Source organism: Batrachochytrium dendrobatidis (genome assembly GCF_000203795.2).
Source record: "Batrachochytrium dendrobatidis JAM81 unplaced genomic scaffold BATDEscaffold_2, whole genome shotgun sequence".
In the NCBI taxonomy this organism is placed as follows: Eukaryota; Fungi; Chytridiomycota; class Chytridiomycetes; order Rhizophydiales; genus Batrachochytrium; species Batrachochytrium dendrobatidis.
Genome location: NW_006281100.1, coordinates 299,093 through 316,464, shown reverse-complemented (window position 1 = coordinate 316,464; position 17,372 = coordinate 299,093). Strand labels below are relative to the sequence as shown.

Below are 17,372 nucleotides of genomic sequence, written 5' to 3'. Positions count from 1 at the left end.
ACATTTCATTTTTAGCAAGTGTTATTCCCCACACCTAAAACGTATTAGCAATAGTGATCAATGGACTTTACGATTGAAACGTTTGCATTTTACATTTATAGTAGCAAGCCTAGCTACGACAGATCCTCGAATTGTCCAGTCTTATTCTTTTGCAATCCTAACCACCAAATCACCAGCATTAAGCGAATCATCAGGCTTGACGAGCACTTCTTCAATTGTTCCTGCCATGGTGGCAGTAACAATTGTTTCCATTTTCATGGCGCTCATAACAACCAAGGGATCGCCTATTCTGACAGCAACACCGGCTTTGGCGCGTACTTCAACCACCACACCACTCATGGGTGCAGCAATCTGCAACTTGTCCGATGGATCTGCTCTAGCACGGGATGCCATTTTGGATCCACCCACTCCACTGGCATCAACAGTAACATTCGTATCAAGAACATGAACCATGCGTGCTTCACCATTGAGTAGGAAATAAACATATCGCATGCCAGTATCTTCTTGTTTGGGTCCAATAGCAACAAGTTTAACAATTAGGGTTTTGCCCTTTTCCAGTTCAAAGGTGAATTCCTGCTCTACTTTGAGTGGAGTAAGGAAAAATTGAGTGGGAAGTGAAGACAGTTCACCAAATTTATCCAGCGTAGATTTGAATTCGTCGAATACTTTGGGGTAAAGGGCTGAACTAAGCACATCCAAGTCAGATACATGTTTGACACCCCAAGCCTCCTCAAGGTTACTACGGTGCGATACAAAATCGAAACTCGGAAGAGTTTTACCAGGTCGACCAACAATCTTGACTAATCGACGAGCCTCGAGAATACGAGTGCGCAATGGCTCAGGGAAACCATATGGTGGCTCGCCAAGATAACCCTGATAGTACTCAAGAACAGATTGAGGGAATGACAATGTTTCAGCTTGTTTGATTATCTCGGCTTCTGATATTTTTTGAGACACAATAAACTGAGCAAAATCGCCAACAACTTTTGAAGAGGGAGTGACCTTGACTATGTCACCACACAATCGGTTGGCAACAATGTATGCATCCTTGACTTGCTGCCACTGTTCACCCAAACCAAGTTGATGGCTTTGGAAAAGCAGATTAGTATACTGACCACCAGGCATTTCATGGAGATACACGCTTGAATCACCACTCTTGATATTAGGATCAAAGCAGGAATAAAGCATGCGTATCTGTTCCCAATAACTGTTGATGGCTTGCACATTTTCTAGGGGAATACCGGGATCCAAGTCAGTACCACGCAGAGCGCCAATGATGGCACCCATAGATGGCTGGGAAGTAACACCAGACATACTATCTACAGCAGCATCCACCACATCAGCACCCGCTTCAGCAGCCGCAAGCATGCTAGCAACACCAGTACCAGCAGTGTCATGAGTGTGTACATGAATAACCAAATTGGGGTACTTTTTTCGAATGGAGCTAATGAGCAACGTGGCAGATTTGGGCTTTAAAAGACCTGCCATGTCTTTGATGGCAAGAATGTGGATGCCGGCTTTGACAAGCTTGTCAGTTAGATCCAAGTAGTACGCTAGATCATACTTTTGACGAGATGAATCGGCAACATCGCCAGTGTAACTGATGGCACCTTCGGCAACACCGCCAGCCTTGACAACAGCATCAATACCCAATTCGAGATTCTCAATATAATTGAGAGAATCAAACACACGGAAAATATCAACACCGCACTCACGAGCCTTTTTGCAAAATTCATAAATAACTAATGGTGCACAGTTGTAAATGTAAGCAACTCAACAAATACATTTCAGATGAAGCAAAGATTAAAATCGTACCATTGTCGGGATAGCTAGTGTATCCAACACCGTTGGCACCGCGAAGTAGCATTTGGAATGGGATGTTTGGTACAAGTTTACGAAGAGTCTTAAGACGCTCCCAAGGACACTCCCACAAGAAACGCATGGCAACATCAAAAGTAGCACCACCCCAGCATTCAAGTGCAAAGCAATTCTTGAGTGCATGCGAAGTCACTTTGGCAACACGAGCCATGTCAATTGTACGTACACGAGTGGCAAGCAAACTTTGGTGGGCATCACGCCAGGTGGTATCCATAATCAGAGTACCTGGATGAGCACGGATTGCATCGGCAAATGCCTGTGGGCCATCAGCCAAAAGGATATTTCGCCAGCCCTCGGTACAAAAAGTTTTTGCGTTTTCCTTGGACAAATTTGGTAATGAAGGACAGATGGGAGTAGCCTGAAGTTGAGGCACGCCGGCTTGTCCTTTGATCCGACTACCATTGACCGCCATATCGCCAAGATAGTGAAGAAGCTTTTGGCCACGACTACGCTTGGATGAGCTTTCAAATAGCTCGGGGGTATCATCAATAAATGTGGTCCACACTTTGCCATTATTTTGAACAAATTGAGGATGCATCAGCAATCGAATCAAAAAAGGAACGTTGGTTTTTAAACCACGGACACGAAACTCGGTAAGAGCACGCAGCATTTTTCGACGAGCAGCCTCAAATGTACGACCAGAGCAAGTACACTTTGCCAGCAAAGAGTCGTAGTGTGGTGTGATGATTGCACCAGAAAAGCCAGGACCACCATCAATTCGGACACCAGGACCACCTGGGGATCGATAAACTTCAATGCGACCAGTGTCTGGCTGGAATCCACGCGAAGGATCTTCTGTAGTTACACGGCATTGAATTGAAACACCACGCTGTTTGATATCTTCTTGGAGAAGACCAAGGTCCTTGAGCGATGCACCAAGAGCAATGAGAATCTGTGATGAAACAATATCGATTCCAGTGATTTCCTCCGTAACGGTATGCTCAACTTGGATACGCGGGTTGATTTCAATAAAATAATGGTTGTTTTGAGCATCGACAAGGAATTCAGCAGTGCCTGCGTTTCGGTATCCAACACTTTTGGCAAGCTTCACAGCATCATTCAAAATAGTTTGACGCAAAGATTCCTATCGCAGTCAACATGTACATGCATACAAAACAAAGTTAAATTGTGCACACGAACATGTAAACCAAGTATATAGACAATATACTTACAGGAATATCAGAAGCTGGACCCATTTCAACAACTTTTTGATGACGACGTTGAACAGAGCAGTCGCGCTCAAAAAGATGAACTACATTACCATAGGTATCGGCCAACAGTTGAACTTCAATGTGACGAGGACGCTCAATGAATCGCTCCAAAAAGCATGTACCATCACCAAAAGCGGCAAGTGCTTCTGATCTAGCTCTTTCAAAGAGATTAGGAACGGATTCGATATCACGGACAACACGCATTCCACGACCACCACCACCCATGACAGCCTTGATAATAACAGGAAGACCGTATTTTTTAATAAACGCCTGTGCCTGCTCAACAGTCTCAACCGGACCGTCTGATCCAGGAACAACCGGAACACCAGCCTTGATGGCTAATTTATGATTAGACAATGTTGAATAGCGGATGTCAGTAAATAGTCTATTTCACAACATAGTAAAAATGGTTGAACAACTAAATTACCTAGATCTCGAGCCTTGGTCTTGTTGCCGCACGCATCAATTACTTTTGGTGGAGGGCCAACAAAGGCAATACCAGCATCTTCAACCATTTCTGCAAACTGAGCATTTTCTGCAAGAAATCCGTAACCTAAATATGCAAAACTGATTAGAAATAGCAAATATGCCCAGAGGTTTAAAAGACAAAATGCTCAGTGACCTGGATGGATAGCAGCAACGCCACATTCTTTTGCTATTTCAACGATACGCTCACTGGCGAGATAGGCTCCGACGGGACTGTAAGTGCCTTGTTCACCAATCTGAAACGACTCGTCAGCCTATAATCAGTGTGTACAGTATGAGATTAGCAAAGATTTAACATCAATCTGTAGTTTGAAGGTAGTTGCTGGAAATAAAGCGGCAAGTGATCTTTCATGAATGCATGAAACGACATGACAAGAAATAGATGCTGATGGTGGACAAAGCATCCGACCATGTAAAATCATCATGAGTTGATGAATAATACTAGACGACTAAGCCATATAGAGATTTTGGTAGCTTTAGCCACGTCTATGGGAATGAAACCAAACAGTTGATTTTCGTAGTGGAAACAAATTCAAGATTAAATATAGCCAAGCATGATCACAAGTCATTACAAGCGTATTGAAGTGGGTCATACGATCAACGAATCCAACCCATTGTCAGCCTCAACATATTTATTGTGTTCATCACTCGCTGTAGATTTAAAATACTTGCGCAACACTCCACATCAGTACATATAAATACCTTGTATCGATGCATGGACAAGCGGTCTTCATGGGAATAGATGGCAACAGCCTTGAGTCCAAGCTCATGGACAGAGCGAATCAAGCGAATAGCAATCTCACCCCGATTAGCGACAAGAACAGGTTTCTGCATAGGCACATGCGAATCGTCATGCATTGCACTCATATGCATTGTTTGTGGAGTAATGGGTTCGAAATCAGGACCACCAAAGATATCCATAGCAGACCGACTGCCCCAGAGGTTGTTAATGCTAGCTGCACTTTTCGTACTGTTGACACTGCCTGGAGAAGATAGCGTGTGTGTGTTGCCATGATCGACTGATAAATGAGCAGTTGGACTGGTCGCAGTACTTGAAGTGACCGAATCACTATTAGCCTGTTTGGCAGTCGACCTGGACTGCGTAGATTTCCGCCGTGGATTGGGCATTCGTTCAAACGCTAAGAGTTATACAGACAAGAATTCAATATAGTATTTAGATGACAATCTCATAAGACCAAATCTGGCAATATTTTACTTTGTTTCTAAAACGGGTTCTGGCTCACAGCTAAAGACAAGGAATGAGTAGAAAAAACATTTATATTTCAACTCAATTTCAATCTGCTTTGAAAGCATGACATCAAGCAGTTTAGTTTTTTAAAGCTTGAATCACCGCTTATAAAATCCGATTGGTTTAAGTTGGCGTACAGACTGTATAGATGGAGCGATGAGGCTCGTGTCAGAATAGGATCAAAAAAAGCGTTGTCTTGGATTGAGAAGAGCAACGGACTGTTCAACAGACTGTTCAACAGACTGTTCAGCAGACTGATCGCGATACACGAGTAATCGTTGATTTTGCCATTCAAATCAGCAGTCTACCGATATTTGCAAAACATTGCCAAAACACTACCACACTCTTGTGCGGTTGAATAGATTTTATGCAAATACTTCAAGCATATGATGCACACTGATAGTTACTGACAGTTTCTTATTTTTCCACTCAGTTCCATCTCCATTGTTGCCAACTGTAAATTTGATTTGTCAAATCTAGTATACTATTGTCTATTCGGTTGACAACACCATCGTATACAATGTTGGTCAAGAATATATACTTTAAACATGCCGAGTAGAACATCATTCTTTGCCTGTAACGAGTGAAGCTGTCAATGTACAATCAATACTGGACTAGTGATTCAGATGGGTTGTACTGGCATCAGATTACCAATGTGATGATCTGCCCTATCAACACCTACTGCAAGTCATACCAATAGTTTAAACTTTTACTAGTAGCTTGACTAGGCACTCTAATATATACTTTGATGCATGGTAACAAGTCTAAATTTTCAGTATAGTTGATCTTAGATCACATTCTGCTGAACAGACTGGCAACAATAGAATCCAGATCTGGAATTTAAAACATGCGTCAACTCATTAAACTATTTCCCATTCATTCATACACATGGATTAGCCCATAAAACAACGTCCAGAACAGCACGTATGATGACAGGTTGGCGTATACACTCTGAGTCCACACTTGCAATCCAGTCGGCAAATACACCTCGGGCTTCATACCAGTAGAGTAAAAGAAATGTAGCAATGACATGAATAGAGATACTGCAAGATAAAAGAGAAAGCCATAGAGACCCTGTAGACCAAGAATGCCTGCTGCAGCACCAGAAAATAGAGCAAGTGATGAACGAGTATGGTCAATCACTTTAAAATTGTATTGGACAGTCTCGATTGACATGTTGGGGACTTGCTGAACTTCTGGTTGACCTTGCTGAGCCATTATGAGTAGATTGATATAAACTTGGTAGTCGCTACTATAACCAGCTGTAGATGAAGTTTAAGCAGTTGAATTGAATTGGCATGTTTGTATCTGGTAGTATTTTTAAAGTGAATTAAAGCACGTGACGCATGGATAATATTCAATGAATTTGAAGAGTAAACCAAACTGTACTGTTATGCAGCATCAGTAGTTGTTTTTACGTAATAAACCACGAGTAAATCATGAACAAATGATGAACAAATGATGAACAAATCATCAAGAAACCATCAATACATTATAAAGAAATCATCAATACAATAACAAGTCGCGCCAGTATTTCAAAACAAACTCCATGTTTTTGATACATATTTATAAAGATAAAACTGATTGCTCACTAGCACGCATGGATGAAACAAAGTTGAAAGAGAAAGAATGGCACCACAGTCATGAGTGGGTCAATCCAGCAACGGTTTCGTCGGCTGTCCAACAATTGTGGCGGCGCTCCACTTCAAACATAGCCAATTGTTGGATAAAAGCTGCAATTCTTTTCCTGTTATCAACCATCATCGCAAATGTCATATACTTCTCGTGGTAGCAGCAGAGGCTCTAGTCGTCAGGAAAGTCCCCATCGTTCTGCCCAGTCTTCCTCTCGTAGCAACCATCCGCAAAATGCACATAGTAGGGATGCGGGTGGTGGTACCAGATGGACTGCTGCTGCTGCTGCTGCTGAACGATCACATAATGATCCAAACGGTACATCCAGTCGCTGGAGACAGGACCAGGAGGACTGGGACAGTAGTGAATGGCTTCAAGAAAAGACAAAAGAGGTTCAGGGTGAATCCCTCAGTTCCACTCGTCGTGCTCTACAGCGACTCAATGAAACTCAAACCACTGCTGAGAAGAATATGGGAATGATGAATCAACAGTCAGGTATACACTGACCACTATCCTGTTTCTATTTCACTCTGTCTAAAAGTAGATGGAATCGCTAATACCCATGTCCATTGATTAGAACAATTGCACAAGATTGAGCTTCGGATTGATGTGGCAGAAAACCAAGCCAAGGTCAACGATGCCAAGGTGGATCATCTCAAGGCCGTCAACCGCTTCTTTTTAATTCCTTCCTTTGGCAAGGGTAAGGCCAAGCGACGTGAGAAGAAACTCAAGGATGCTATAGACGAAGGCAAGACCACCACCAAGTCTAGTAAAGAGCGAGAGGCACAGTGGGAAGAGCACAATAATCGGAAAGCCGAGTTTCAGAGTAAATATGATGCTAGACCTAACGGTCCTGCAGGTGCTGCATCTGGAAACAACTCGAGATATGAACGTATATATACTACACCCCAGGGAGTGGATCGTGATGATGTGGAAGTCGAATTGGATTCAAACTTGAATGATATATCTAGTGGTTTATCCCGTCTTAAAATGATGGGAATGGCCATGAACTCTGAACTGGACTCGCAGTCCCAGCAGATGAATCGCATTCATGATCGTACCGATGCCAGTCGCGACTACATGGGCCGTCTTAACAACAAGATGGACCATTTTGCTCCTAGAAACAGGAAATAGTTAGATGTTTAAACTATCATTGGCAAGAGTAGCCGGTGTTTTGAAATGGTTGTTTTTATACCATGTTTTTGTTACCTTTTTTTGTTTTTTGGGATAGTTTTGATGCACATTTGATCCATTTATTCTCTCCTAGCCTGTTTAAACTTTATCTTTTAATTAAAAACTCTTTATGTTTCAACAAACCATTCATGATTTGACATTTGGGATAAAAACTAGTTGGATTCGAGAATAAAAATCAAGTTTATCGACTTGAAAGCAATCAAAACAAGAATTTCCTCTTCTTTCATACTCTACAAGTGTATGCGATTTGGGTCTTTTCATTTACGACCAATTAAATATCCATTCCACTATTCACAGCATCGTTTGCTTCTTTCATATACTATTGGTAGTAATTCTAAATATTTTACCACTTTGCTGAATTCACACCAGTACTCATACATTCCTGCTTCTATCTTTGGATCCAACCGCCATTCAACCTTGTCAACTCCAAAGGCTCTTGAACAACCCAAAATCATGACTGATCCAGCCGCTGCCACTCTTAGTGGTGAATCTACTACCAAGTCAAAGAATGAGGCCAAGAATGAGGCCAAACGTCTTGAAAAACTCGCCAAATTCCAGGCTAAACAAGCCAAGCAAGCTGCTACAGAGGTAATGTCGCCATCACTCGAGATTGTAAATGATTAGACCAGTTTTTGAATGTGTTGGTTTGTAGATTCCATCGATATCCATCGATTGATTGGGAAGCTAATCAAGCATTGAATACTTGAATGTATTGAATAGAAAGCGCCAAAAAAGACGGCTGAGCCCAAGACTGCTGCTCCTGCTGCCAAAGAAATCGAGCCCTTTGTCAATCTCACTCCAAAGGGAGAGAAAAAAGGTAAATACTTGTCCATTATTGCTGTATTCAAATCTTGAGGTTTTCAGTTCATGGATCTTCAGTCTGCACAATCATGTGCAAGATGCACGATTTATTAATGGATAAATTTCTGTCACTAGACATGGCCGCTCCTATGGCATCTTCCTATAATCCAAAGGCCGTCGAGGCCGCTTGGTACGATTGGTGGGAAAAGGAAGGCTATTTCAAGCCTGAACTCAAGCCTGATGGAACTGCAAAGGACGAGGGCACATTCGTTGTTCCCATTCCACCACCCAATGTCACTGGCTCGCTGCACATTGGACACGCTTTAACCAACGCTATTCAGGATGCTATGATTCGCTGGTACATTCTATTTTAGTTGTGGATTTATTGTTTAAAATATTGGGCTGTCACAACTAATCACTTGCATTTCAATCTGGCACTACCACTTGATTATATGTTGATGTATTCTATCCAGGAACCGCATGCAAGGAAAAACTACGTTGTGGGTTCCTGGTGCAGATCACGCTGGTATATCTACTCAGGTTGTTGTCGAGAAAAAGATTATGCGTGAACGTGGTATTACTCGCCATCAGCTTGGTCGTGATGCGTTTCTCGAAGAAGTGTTCAAGTGGAAAGATGTCAACATTCATAATATCTATAATCAGCTTCGTCGTATGGGATCTTCCTTTGACTGGACTCGTGATCACTTTACTATGGATGCGGTGAGTCATTCATTTAGCAAGATAGTCGTGCTGAACCATCATTGCTGCAATACTAATGCTTTAAAATAGGGACTATCAAATGCTGTTAAAGAGGCATTTGTTCAAATGCACGAGGATGGTACTATTTACCGTGCAAACCGTCTTGTCAATTGGTGCACAAAACTCAAGACTGCTCTTTCTAACCTTGAAGTTGAGAACAAGGAGCTTGATGGTAGCACGTTTATGACTGTGCCCGACCACGATCCATCCAAAACATACGAGTTTGGTGTGCTGATTTCCTTTGCCTATCAAATTGAAAACTCGGATGAACGCATTGTTGTGGCCACCACACGTTTGGAAACCATGCTGGGTGACACTGCCATTGCCGTACATCCATCTGATAAACGCTACCAGCATTTGCACGGAAAATATGCAATTCATCCATTCCAAAATCGTCGCATTCCCATTCTGCCTGATGAATATCCCGATCCTGAATTTGGTACTGGTGCCGTGAAAATCACTCCTGCTCATGACGCCAACGATTACATGGTTGGTCAACGTCAAAAACTAGAAAACATCACTATATTCACTGACGACGGCAAGATCAATGAAAATGGTGCTCCGTTTACTGGCTTGCAGCGATTCGATGCTCGTGCTGCCGTTCTTGCTGCTCTCAAGGAAAAAAATCTATATGTAGGCACAGAGTCCAACAAACAGGTTCTTCCCATTTGTACTCGTTCTGGAAACATTATAGAGCCCTTGCTGAAACCCCAATGGTGGGTCAACTGCCAAGAGATGGCTGGTCAAGCTATGGATGCCGTCCGTAATGGTGACATGAAAATTGCTCCAGCTCTTTCTGAACGCGAATGGTTTCGCTGGCTTGATAACATTCAAGACTGGTGCATCTCTCGCCAGTTATGGTGGGGTCATCGTGTTCCTGCTTACTTTGTCTGCATCGATGGTGACGAAAATGATCGTGATGACTCCAACAGGTGGGTATCGGGCCGATCAGAAGATGAAGCCAGGATCAAGGCAATCAAAAAGTTTGAAACCGTAGACCCTGCAAAGATAACTTTGTTCCAGGATGAGGATGTGCTTGATACATGGTTTTCTTCTGGTCTTTGGCCCTTTTCCATTATGGGATGGCCCGCAAAGGTATAGCTTTACGATGGAGTATTTGACATTGTTGAAATGTGTTGACTATTGCTAAACTGACCTACACTGTACAAATATGTTTAGACAAAAGACATGGAACTGTATTTTCCAAACACCTTGCTCGAAACTGGATGGGATATTTTATTCTTTTGGGTTGCTCGTATGGTTATGATGTCGCTCAAATTTAACGGAGTCGTTCCTTTTAAACAAGTATTCTGCCATGCCATGATCCGTGATGCTCACGGTCGTAAAATGTCCAAGAGTTTGGGTAATGTAATTGATCCCATTGATGTGATTGAGGGTGTCACACTGCAGCTTCTCCAAGAACGTCTAGAAAAGGGCAATCTTGATCCGCGTGAGCTTGTTCGTGCTCGCGATGGTCAAAAAAAAGATTTTCCTAATGGCATTCCCGAATGCGGCACTGATGCTCTCCGCTTTGGACTTTTGGCGTACTCTGCTAGTGGTCGAGATATCAATCTTGATATTCTTCGTGTGGATGGATACCGCAAGTTTTGTAACAAACTGTGGAACGCAACTCGATTTGCTCTTCTTAAACTTGGCGAAGATTACAAGCCTCGTGCTACCCACAATCAACTCACTGGCAAGGAATCCGTTGTTGATCTATGGATCTTGGCCAAGCTTAACAAAGCCATTGCCGAGACAAACACGAGTATGGAGCAGATGAATTTTATGCAAGCTACAACTGGAATGTATCAGTTTTGGTTGCACGAGCTCTGTGATGTGTATCTTGAAGTATGCAAACCTGTCATTGATGGCGAAGACATTCAGGCCAAGGAAGCTGCTCAAGATGTGCTATACATTTGTTTGGAGCAAGGTTTAAAGCTTTTGCATCCTGTTATGCCATTTGTAACTGAAGAGCTATATCAGCGACTTCCCCGTCGTGCTGGAGACGCACCACACACCATCATGAAGGCCAAATTCCCTACTACTCTGTCTATTTGGGAAAACTCTACTGCAGAATTTGACTTTGAAGTTACCAATGAGGTTATTCGTGGTATTCGATCGCTCATGACAGAATACAATATTCGTTCCAACGCGACCAGTAAGTGTATTGAACCAGTTTTGTTTTTGGTTGAACAAAGCCTTTGAATGTCTTGTTGACATGATTGGATGATACTGTATCATTTTTAGTATATGTCAGTGCATCGAATGAGCATTTGCGCACAGTAGTTGATTCACAACAGACGATTATCAAATCACTTGCCAAGGGCATCAAGGTATTCGAAACGGTTGCTGTAAATGGACAAGCTCCTGCCGGTTGTGTTGTGTCTACTCAATCCAACACCACGGTTTACCTGCTTGTCAAAGGTCAGATTGACTTTGATGCAGAGATTGCCAAGCTGAATGCAAGGATTTCCAAGGTGCTTCAGATACACAAGGGGCTGAGTGCAGTCATGGCGGGTGATGGATACGCTAGCCGCGTCAAGCCCGAGGTCAAGGAGAGTGATGCTCTAAAGGTAACTTTGTGTTTCTGAAAGACTCACTGCATTGATAGTATGTGGCGATCATCTTGACTAACTTGATATGTTTGAATGAATCTTGCCATGACGTACTGATGTGTAGCTCAAAGGTTACGAGACTGATATGAGTACTCTTCAAGCTGCTGTGGACAACTTTGTTCTTTTGAAATCTACTTGAATGAAATAGATGGTATTAAGCTCTGCCTTGTTTATTAGCACATGCATAATCTGCTTGATCTAAATTACCGCCATATTCACGCAAAATGGAACATTAGATAAAAGTGCATAGCAGACAGGCAGTCTTGTGAAATGATTAGTGCCAGATTTACCCAACGCTGTGGTCATTGGACGAATGTTTAAAGCTTGGTAATTTTTTTCCTGGTGATCGGCATGAAAACAGTTGCTGAGACGCGCCAATGAATGGGATTTAAAATACAACAAAGTGGAGGTTGTAACTTGTATTGACAACATTAAAACAATACCTGCATTGCAATGGATAAATCAGGTTTCAAACTTGATGACTGTACAATATACGATTATGCCAAAAGAAAAAGAACAGGTCCAAAACTACTGTTTGACTTGTAAGCTTCATATGGACAGTGTTTAGAAGAATCGAGAAGGTCGATTGAATAAGCAGTCAATCTCCAATAGAAAGGTTTGATACATTTAACCATTGTTTATTCCAAACCAAAATAATGATTGCAAGATGAATACAAGATGTTCCGTTGTACGCGAATACGATTGAACTATGGTACGTTTTTCAGAATGCAATGGTTTCAACTCGGAGCAGTCACATTCTATTCCGAGAGGATATCCGAACGATTAATGTAAATTGAATGGAGGCTCATGTACACAAACTCCTATTGCATGTTTACAATTTATGATTGATTTGATGCAAGTTCAAATAAAGCAGAAACATTTTTACACCCAATGCTATGTTGTTTCTGTAGCAAATTTGGCTAGATGAAGGGTGGCTCGGAACTTGATCCAACTAGCCCTGATGCTGGATTGCAGAAAAGTCAAGGCACTGAGGTAAATTACAATTCAATGCAAAGCCTAATTGATGTTAATTTGTAATGGGAATTCAATTTGACAATCAGGTGTGATTAGAGTGAATTGCACGAAATTGGAGAATATTTGAATTCAAAGTTGGTGTGTTTCAGCAATCTTCATTTTGATTATGCATTGATATCAAAGGCATTGCAGAAATAAATTTACAATGCTTGAGCCCTTTGATAGTTTGATAGTATACAGAGTGAGGGAGTTTAGGATGTCAATTGCAAGTTGACAGGGTGGCTCAGCAGGGAAATGTCAAGCTTAAACCAGTCACCACCCTTTGTGTAACAAAGGCTTCAATTGGGTCCAAAGTGACAGGTGGGGTAAGATGGTTAGACTGTCACAGGACGACTAGCTCTGACAAACATTTGACATAATCTCCCTCTTTGAAATTCACTCCTTTTAACGGTGGCTTGCAACATTGATTGAGGGAGCACACGCTTGGGATATTAAAGTAAGCGTTTTATTCCTTCGATTCCGGCTATTGCTGCACTTCTTGCACGGACACACCGAGTCAGCCGCTGCTCAAGTCCTATTTAGCTTGCAATCCCTTATTACAAAGGCCATCTCGACATCATCAGTTTGTAATCACCAGCACAGCAGCATTCCCACATCAACTCCGAGTTTGCCGCAGTTTATTCTATTATTAACTCGAATCATTCAAAGTTACTTAAAGATACAATCGAGCAACACGAATCTTTCTGAAGAATATTTTGTGGCTCAGTACTTTACACAAGTCTGTTTCCGTTTTGTGCTCGACTTGATTTGTAACCAACACTCCGCTTCCCGCTTGTGTTTTGCTATTGATTCCAGTGGAGATTGACCGGATTTAGTTATATCCAAGTGAATTGCCTTTTTCCCACTCATACAAGAACGATTAGACTGACACCTTGGTAAGTATTACTTGTTTCCAAGTCAATGCATTGCAATCGGTTGACTAACTTTGGGCTTATCATAAACTGATGACATGTTAGCTATTATATCGACAGGCTTTAGTTTGAGCATTGACTCGAGATTGCCTTTTCAGCTACTTTAAATCATGTCGCCTACAGCACTCCCAGCAGCGGAGAAGCGTATGCATTCGATCCCTTCAGGGAATAACCCCTCGCAACAACCTCCTGCTCAACGTCAACGCACTAATCATAATTCACGCCATGCAGCTCCTCGCAGTGGAGATACCACTGCCAGCAATGGTGATGCTCCGACTGCTCAATCCAAACCTCGTCCTCCGAGGGTTATTTCCCACTTTTTGCTCTCCAAAACACTGGGCCAGGGATCGATGGGCAAGGTCAAGATTGCCACTTGCACCAACACTGGTAAACAGGTAAGCACTTGTCGTTGCACTCTTGTAACCTTGCAATATACGAATGAGTTTGAGCTTTGATATTGTCATCCAATTTGATTCCACTATATTGTGCTGAATATCTGACCAACAAATGATTCTGCGTTCATGTCATAGTATGCATGCAAAATCGTTCCTAAACCATTAAGGGATGCCTCTGCGCCAAACCCATCTCTGATTGCTGGCCCTACAAGTCTTATTAGTGCTGTGCCTGGTGCTGAGCGTGACTCGACTCAGTTGGTGAACAAACTAGAACTCGAGGATCAGCGTATTATCCGTGAAATCGCCATCACACTGCTGCTTTCTCACCCTAATATTGTCCCATTGTACGAAGTGGCAGTCTCGCATGACTACTATTATCTGTTTTTTGAACACATTGACGGTCCACAGATGCTTGATTTTATTATTTCTCATGGGCGGCTCAAGGAAAAGTTTGCTCGCCGATTTATGCGTCAAATCATATCTGCTGTTGATTATTGCCATCAAAACTCGATTGTGCATCGCGACCTCAAGATTGAAAACATTCTCATTGACAAGAATGGCCAGATCAAGCTGATTGACTTCGGACTTGCTAACCTCTACAATCCCAACTCCCTTTTATCCACATTTTGTGGCAGCTTATACTTTGCTGCCCCTGAACTTCTTTCTGCGCGCAAATATGTTGGTCCTGAAGTGGATATGTGGAGTATGGGCGTGATTCTCTACGTACTTGTGTGCGGCAAGGTGCCGTTTGACGACAGCAGTCTTCCAGCTTTGCATGCAAAAATTAAATCTGGAAAAGTCGAGTATCCAAGCTTTTTGTCCGATGAATGCATTCATTTACTATCTACTCTTTTGCATCTAGATCCATCTCAGCGTGCCACTATATCTGATTTGCAATGCCATCCTTGGATTTTAAAAGAAAAAGAAACGTTTCCCAAGACTTTGATTCCTGTTCGTCAGCCATTGACTGCACCCTTTGATGATGAAGTGATTGAGCGTATGTGTGGATTTCAACTTGGCACCAGTAATGAAATAGTGGAGCATTTAATGCTTGCCATCAATGGTGTTTCCAACGCTAGTCCGGATGGATTACAGCATCCGTTGGTTCAGTCTCAGCGCCTAAACTGTCCGTCACATGCTATTGTGTCCATCTATTATTTAGTAAGCGAAAAACTGGAAAAGGAGCGTAATGCACGCATTGCAGAAGCAGCTGCCATGGCTAAATCTATGGATCAAAACGGCACTCTACTTGAGCCACCTTTGCCTAAGCTTGCAAATATTGAGTCTCAATCAATTGCTTGTCCCTTGCCAGATTTAATCAGAATACCATCAAGCACGGCCGTGCCCACGTCGGACGCATCACCCGCTCCTGCTCCAGTTCCACAAGAAGTCTTTGAGCAGGAAATCGAAGATACTGCCATGAGACGTACCCAATCGCTTTCGACACGGATCTCTCCAGGAGAACGAGAATCGGCTAGCATGGATGCAGCACAGGCTCCACACTCTGCATACACAGCGGCTGCGCGTACAGTCAACTACAACTATTTATCCAGACCGGCCATGAAAGAAGGTGATACATCTATATTTGGTACATTCTCTCGTCGTAAACGAAAAAATAAACCCAGCAATCTTGTTCCGGTCGAACATGACGGAACCCAAATGGAATCTGACGCTGTAGTGCCTTTGAATGAAAACATGCAACCCCAATCTCGGTCTTCAGCAATGGACACAGTACCTTGTGCGTATGATCATCTACCAGAGACTCCAACTGAAAAGCAAAAAGAAACAAAGGGCTTTTTTTCAACTCTCATACACTCGCTTACTCGTCGTCGTAAGGATAATCAACCATCTAATGAATTCGAGTCCACTCCTAATACTGCATCGAGTACTTCTCCACCTAATCTTGACACCCCTAATACTCCAGATTGTGGCGAAAATCAATCTCCTCGTGCATCCAATGTGTCTGGAACAAGTGGTAGAAGTATGCTTCCACAATATGCGCCGTCGATTCATAATTCGACTGGAAAGTCTTCTAATCTTGGTTTTGGCAGCGTATTTCGCAATCGTTCATCCTACATGGGCGATCCCAAATCTACTGATCTTTCCGAGTCCACGTCTGCTCCTGCTGGACAATTGGATGATAAAATCAAGTATATTTATTTCAAAGGCTTTTTCACAGTCAGAAACACCTCTGCTCAAGATCCGGCGGATATTCGACGAGACTTTTTGCGAGTTCTTCGCATCCTATCTGAACGTCAAGGCATTACTTACCTGGAGCGTTCTGGTGTCATTATAGTTGAATTTCCAGCACCCACTGCTCCCAGCAATATGTCTCTTTTCCGTGGCAAAAGCAAAGGAGATGTGCGTGGTTCTTTTGGGTCTCCTTCCTCTTCCCGTTCTGCTGGGCTTTCTCCAGCATATGCAAGTGATGGCTATAACGCTTACTCTCAAGAACCGAATGCACTGTCTCCTATTTCACCCCAACCGCCTGTTCTTCCTGATATGCCAACACCTGCCGAGTTTGATATTTTATTAGATGCTTCTCCTGAAAACTCTTTAAAGACAGATTCATTACAGCAGACTGGAACACATATTAACAAGCCGCTTCCTCCTGCCTTGACCAAACCCATTCGCGACTTTTCCTATATCACAGCCAACAGCAGCAACGCAGACACGGGAAGCATGAATTCCGAGACTCCGCGCACAAGCTCAATCACCTTCAATGGTACACCTAGTCGTAACTCCACTAACAGTATGATTCCACCTCGTGGTATTTCTAATCCTGCTGCTCAGCTCAGTCGTCTGCCTGCATATCAAACAGCGCGTTTTGAGATTGAGCTGTGCAAAATTACTTGGAGCGGACTGCATGGTGTCCAGTTTCATCGCATTGTAGGAGATTCGTGGCAATATAAGCGCATGTGCCAGCAGATTCTGGATATGCTGAAGCTTTAATACACATTGTCATTTAGTCTCTTGCATGTATTTCTGTTTGTGCTGGCTTGATACTCTTACCTCGCCCAGCCTATCCATTTTTAGTCCTTGATATTCTAGTATACACTTTTACCCATTTTTTTCATTCTCTTTTGGTGGATATACTGTTGTGAAGATTCAAAGTTGATGCTTTTGATCTAATATCATGCGTGAGTTTTTCAACTCAATCCCACATTTAATTCTTTACTCTTTCAAGCAATTTTTTTCGAATTAAA

At 42.5% G+C, this 17,372-nt stretch overlaps 5 protein-coding genes across 5 annotated transcripts; 3 read left to right on the top strand and 2 right to left on the bottom strand.

The window, feature by feature from the left end:
• Positions 1–141: 141 nt before the first annotated feature.
• On the bottom strand, positions 142–4,496 carry BATDEDRAFT_9370 (uncharacterized protein; the record flags this gene model as incomplete). The annotated part of the gene is made up of 6 exons (XM_006676440.1): positions 142–1,742; positions 1,816–2,962; positions 3,051–3,427; positions 3,517–3,642; positions 3,712–3,829; positions 4,278–4,496. The coding sequence occupies 6 exons, from the start codon at positions 4,494–4,496 to the stop codon at positions 142–144; spliced, it is 3,588 nt and encodes a 1,195-aa protein (XP_006676503.1).
• A 1,204-nt stretch (positions 4,497–5,700) lies between these two features.
• BATDEDRAFT_86585 (uncharacterized protein) lies at positions 5,701–6,042 on the bottom strand (the record flags this gene model as incomplete). Its single annotated transcript, XM_006676820.1, has 1 exon — positions 5,701–6,042. One exon carries the CDS (start codon positions 6,040–6,042, stop codon positions 5,701–5,703), a length of 342 nt encoding a protein of 113 aa, XP_006676883.1.
• A 547-nt stretch (positions 6,043–6,589) lies between these two features.
• Positions 6,590–7,769, top strand: BATDEDRAFT_36590 (uncharacterized protein). The gene is made up of 2 exons (XM_006676776.1): positions 6,590–6,951; positions 7,034–7,769. The coding sequence occupies exons 1-2, from the start codon at positions 6,594–6,596 to the stop codon at positions 7,588–7,590; spliced, it is 915 nt and encodes a 304-aa protein (XP_006676839.1). The 5' UTR covers positions 6,590–6,593; the 3' UTR covers positions 7,591–7,769.
• A 173-nt stretch (positions 7,770–7,942) lies between these two features.
• BATDEDRAFT_34367 (valine--tRNA ligase) lies at positions 7,943–12,892 on the top strand (the record flags this gene model as incomplete). Its single annotated transcript, XM_006676711.1, has 9 exons — positions 7,943–8,238; positions 8,371–8,467; positions 8,587–8,809; positions 8,925–9,171; positions 9,241–10,305; positions 10,390–11,368; positions 11,458–11,783; positions 12,750–12,818; positions 12,887–12,892. Exons 1-9 carry the CDS (start codon positions 8,104–8,106, stop codon positions 12,890–12,892), a joined length of 3,147 nt encoding a protein of 1,048 aa, XP_006676774.1. The 5' UTR covers positions 7,943–8,103.
• Positions 12,893–13,828: 936 nt separating this feature from the next.
• On the top strand, positions 13,829–17,118 carry BATDEDRAFT_34366 (uncharacterized protein; the record flags this gene model as incomplete). The annotated part of the gene is made up of 2 exons (XM_006676710.1): positions 13,829–14,166; positions 14,302–17,118. The coding sequence occupies exons 1-2, from the start codon at positions 13,882–13,884 to the stop codon at positions 17,116–17,118; spliced, it is 3,102 nt and encodes a 1,033-aa protein (XP_006676773.1). The 5' UTR covers positions 13,829–13,881.
• Between the last annotated feature and the right edge of the window lie 254 nt (positions 17,119–17,372).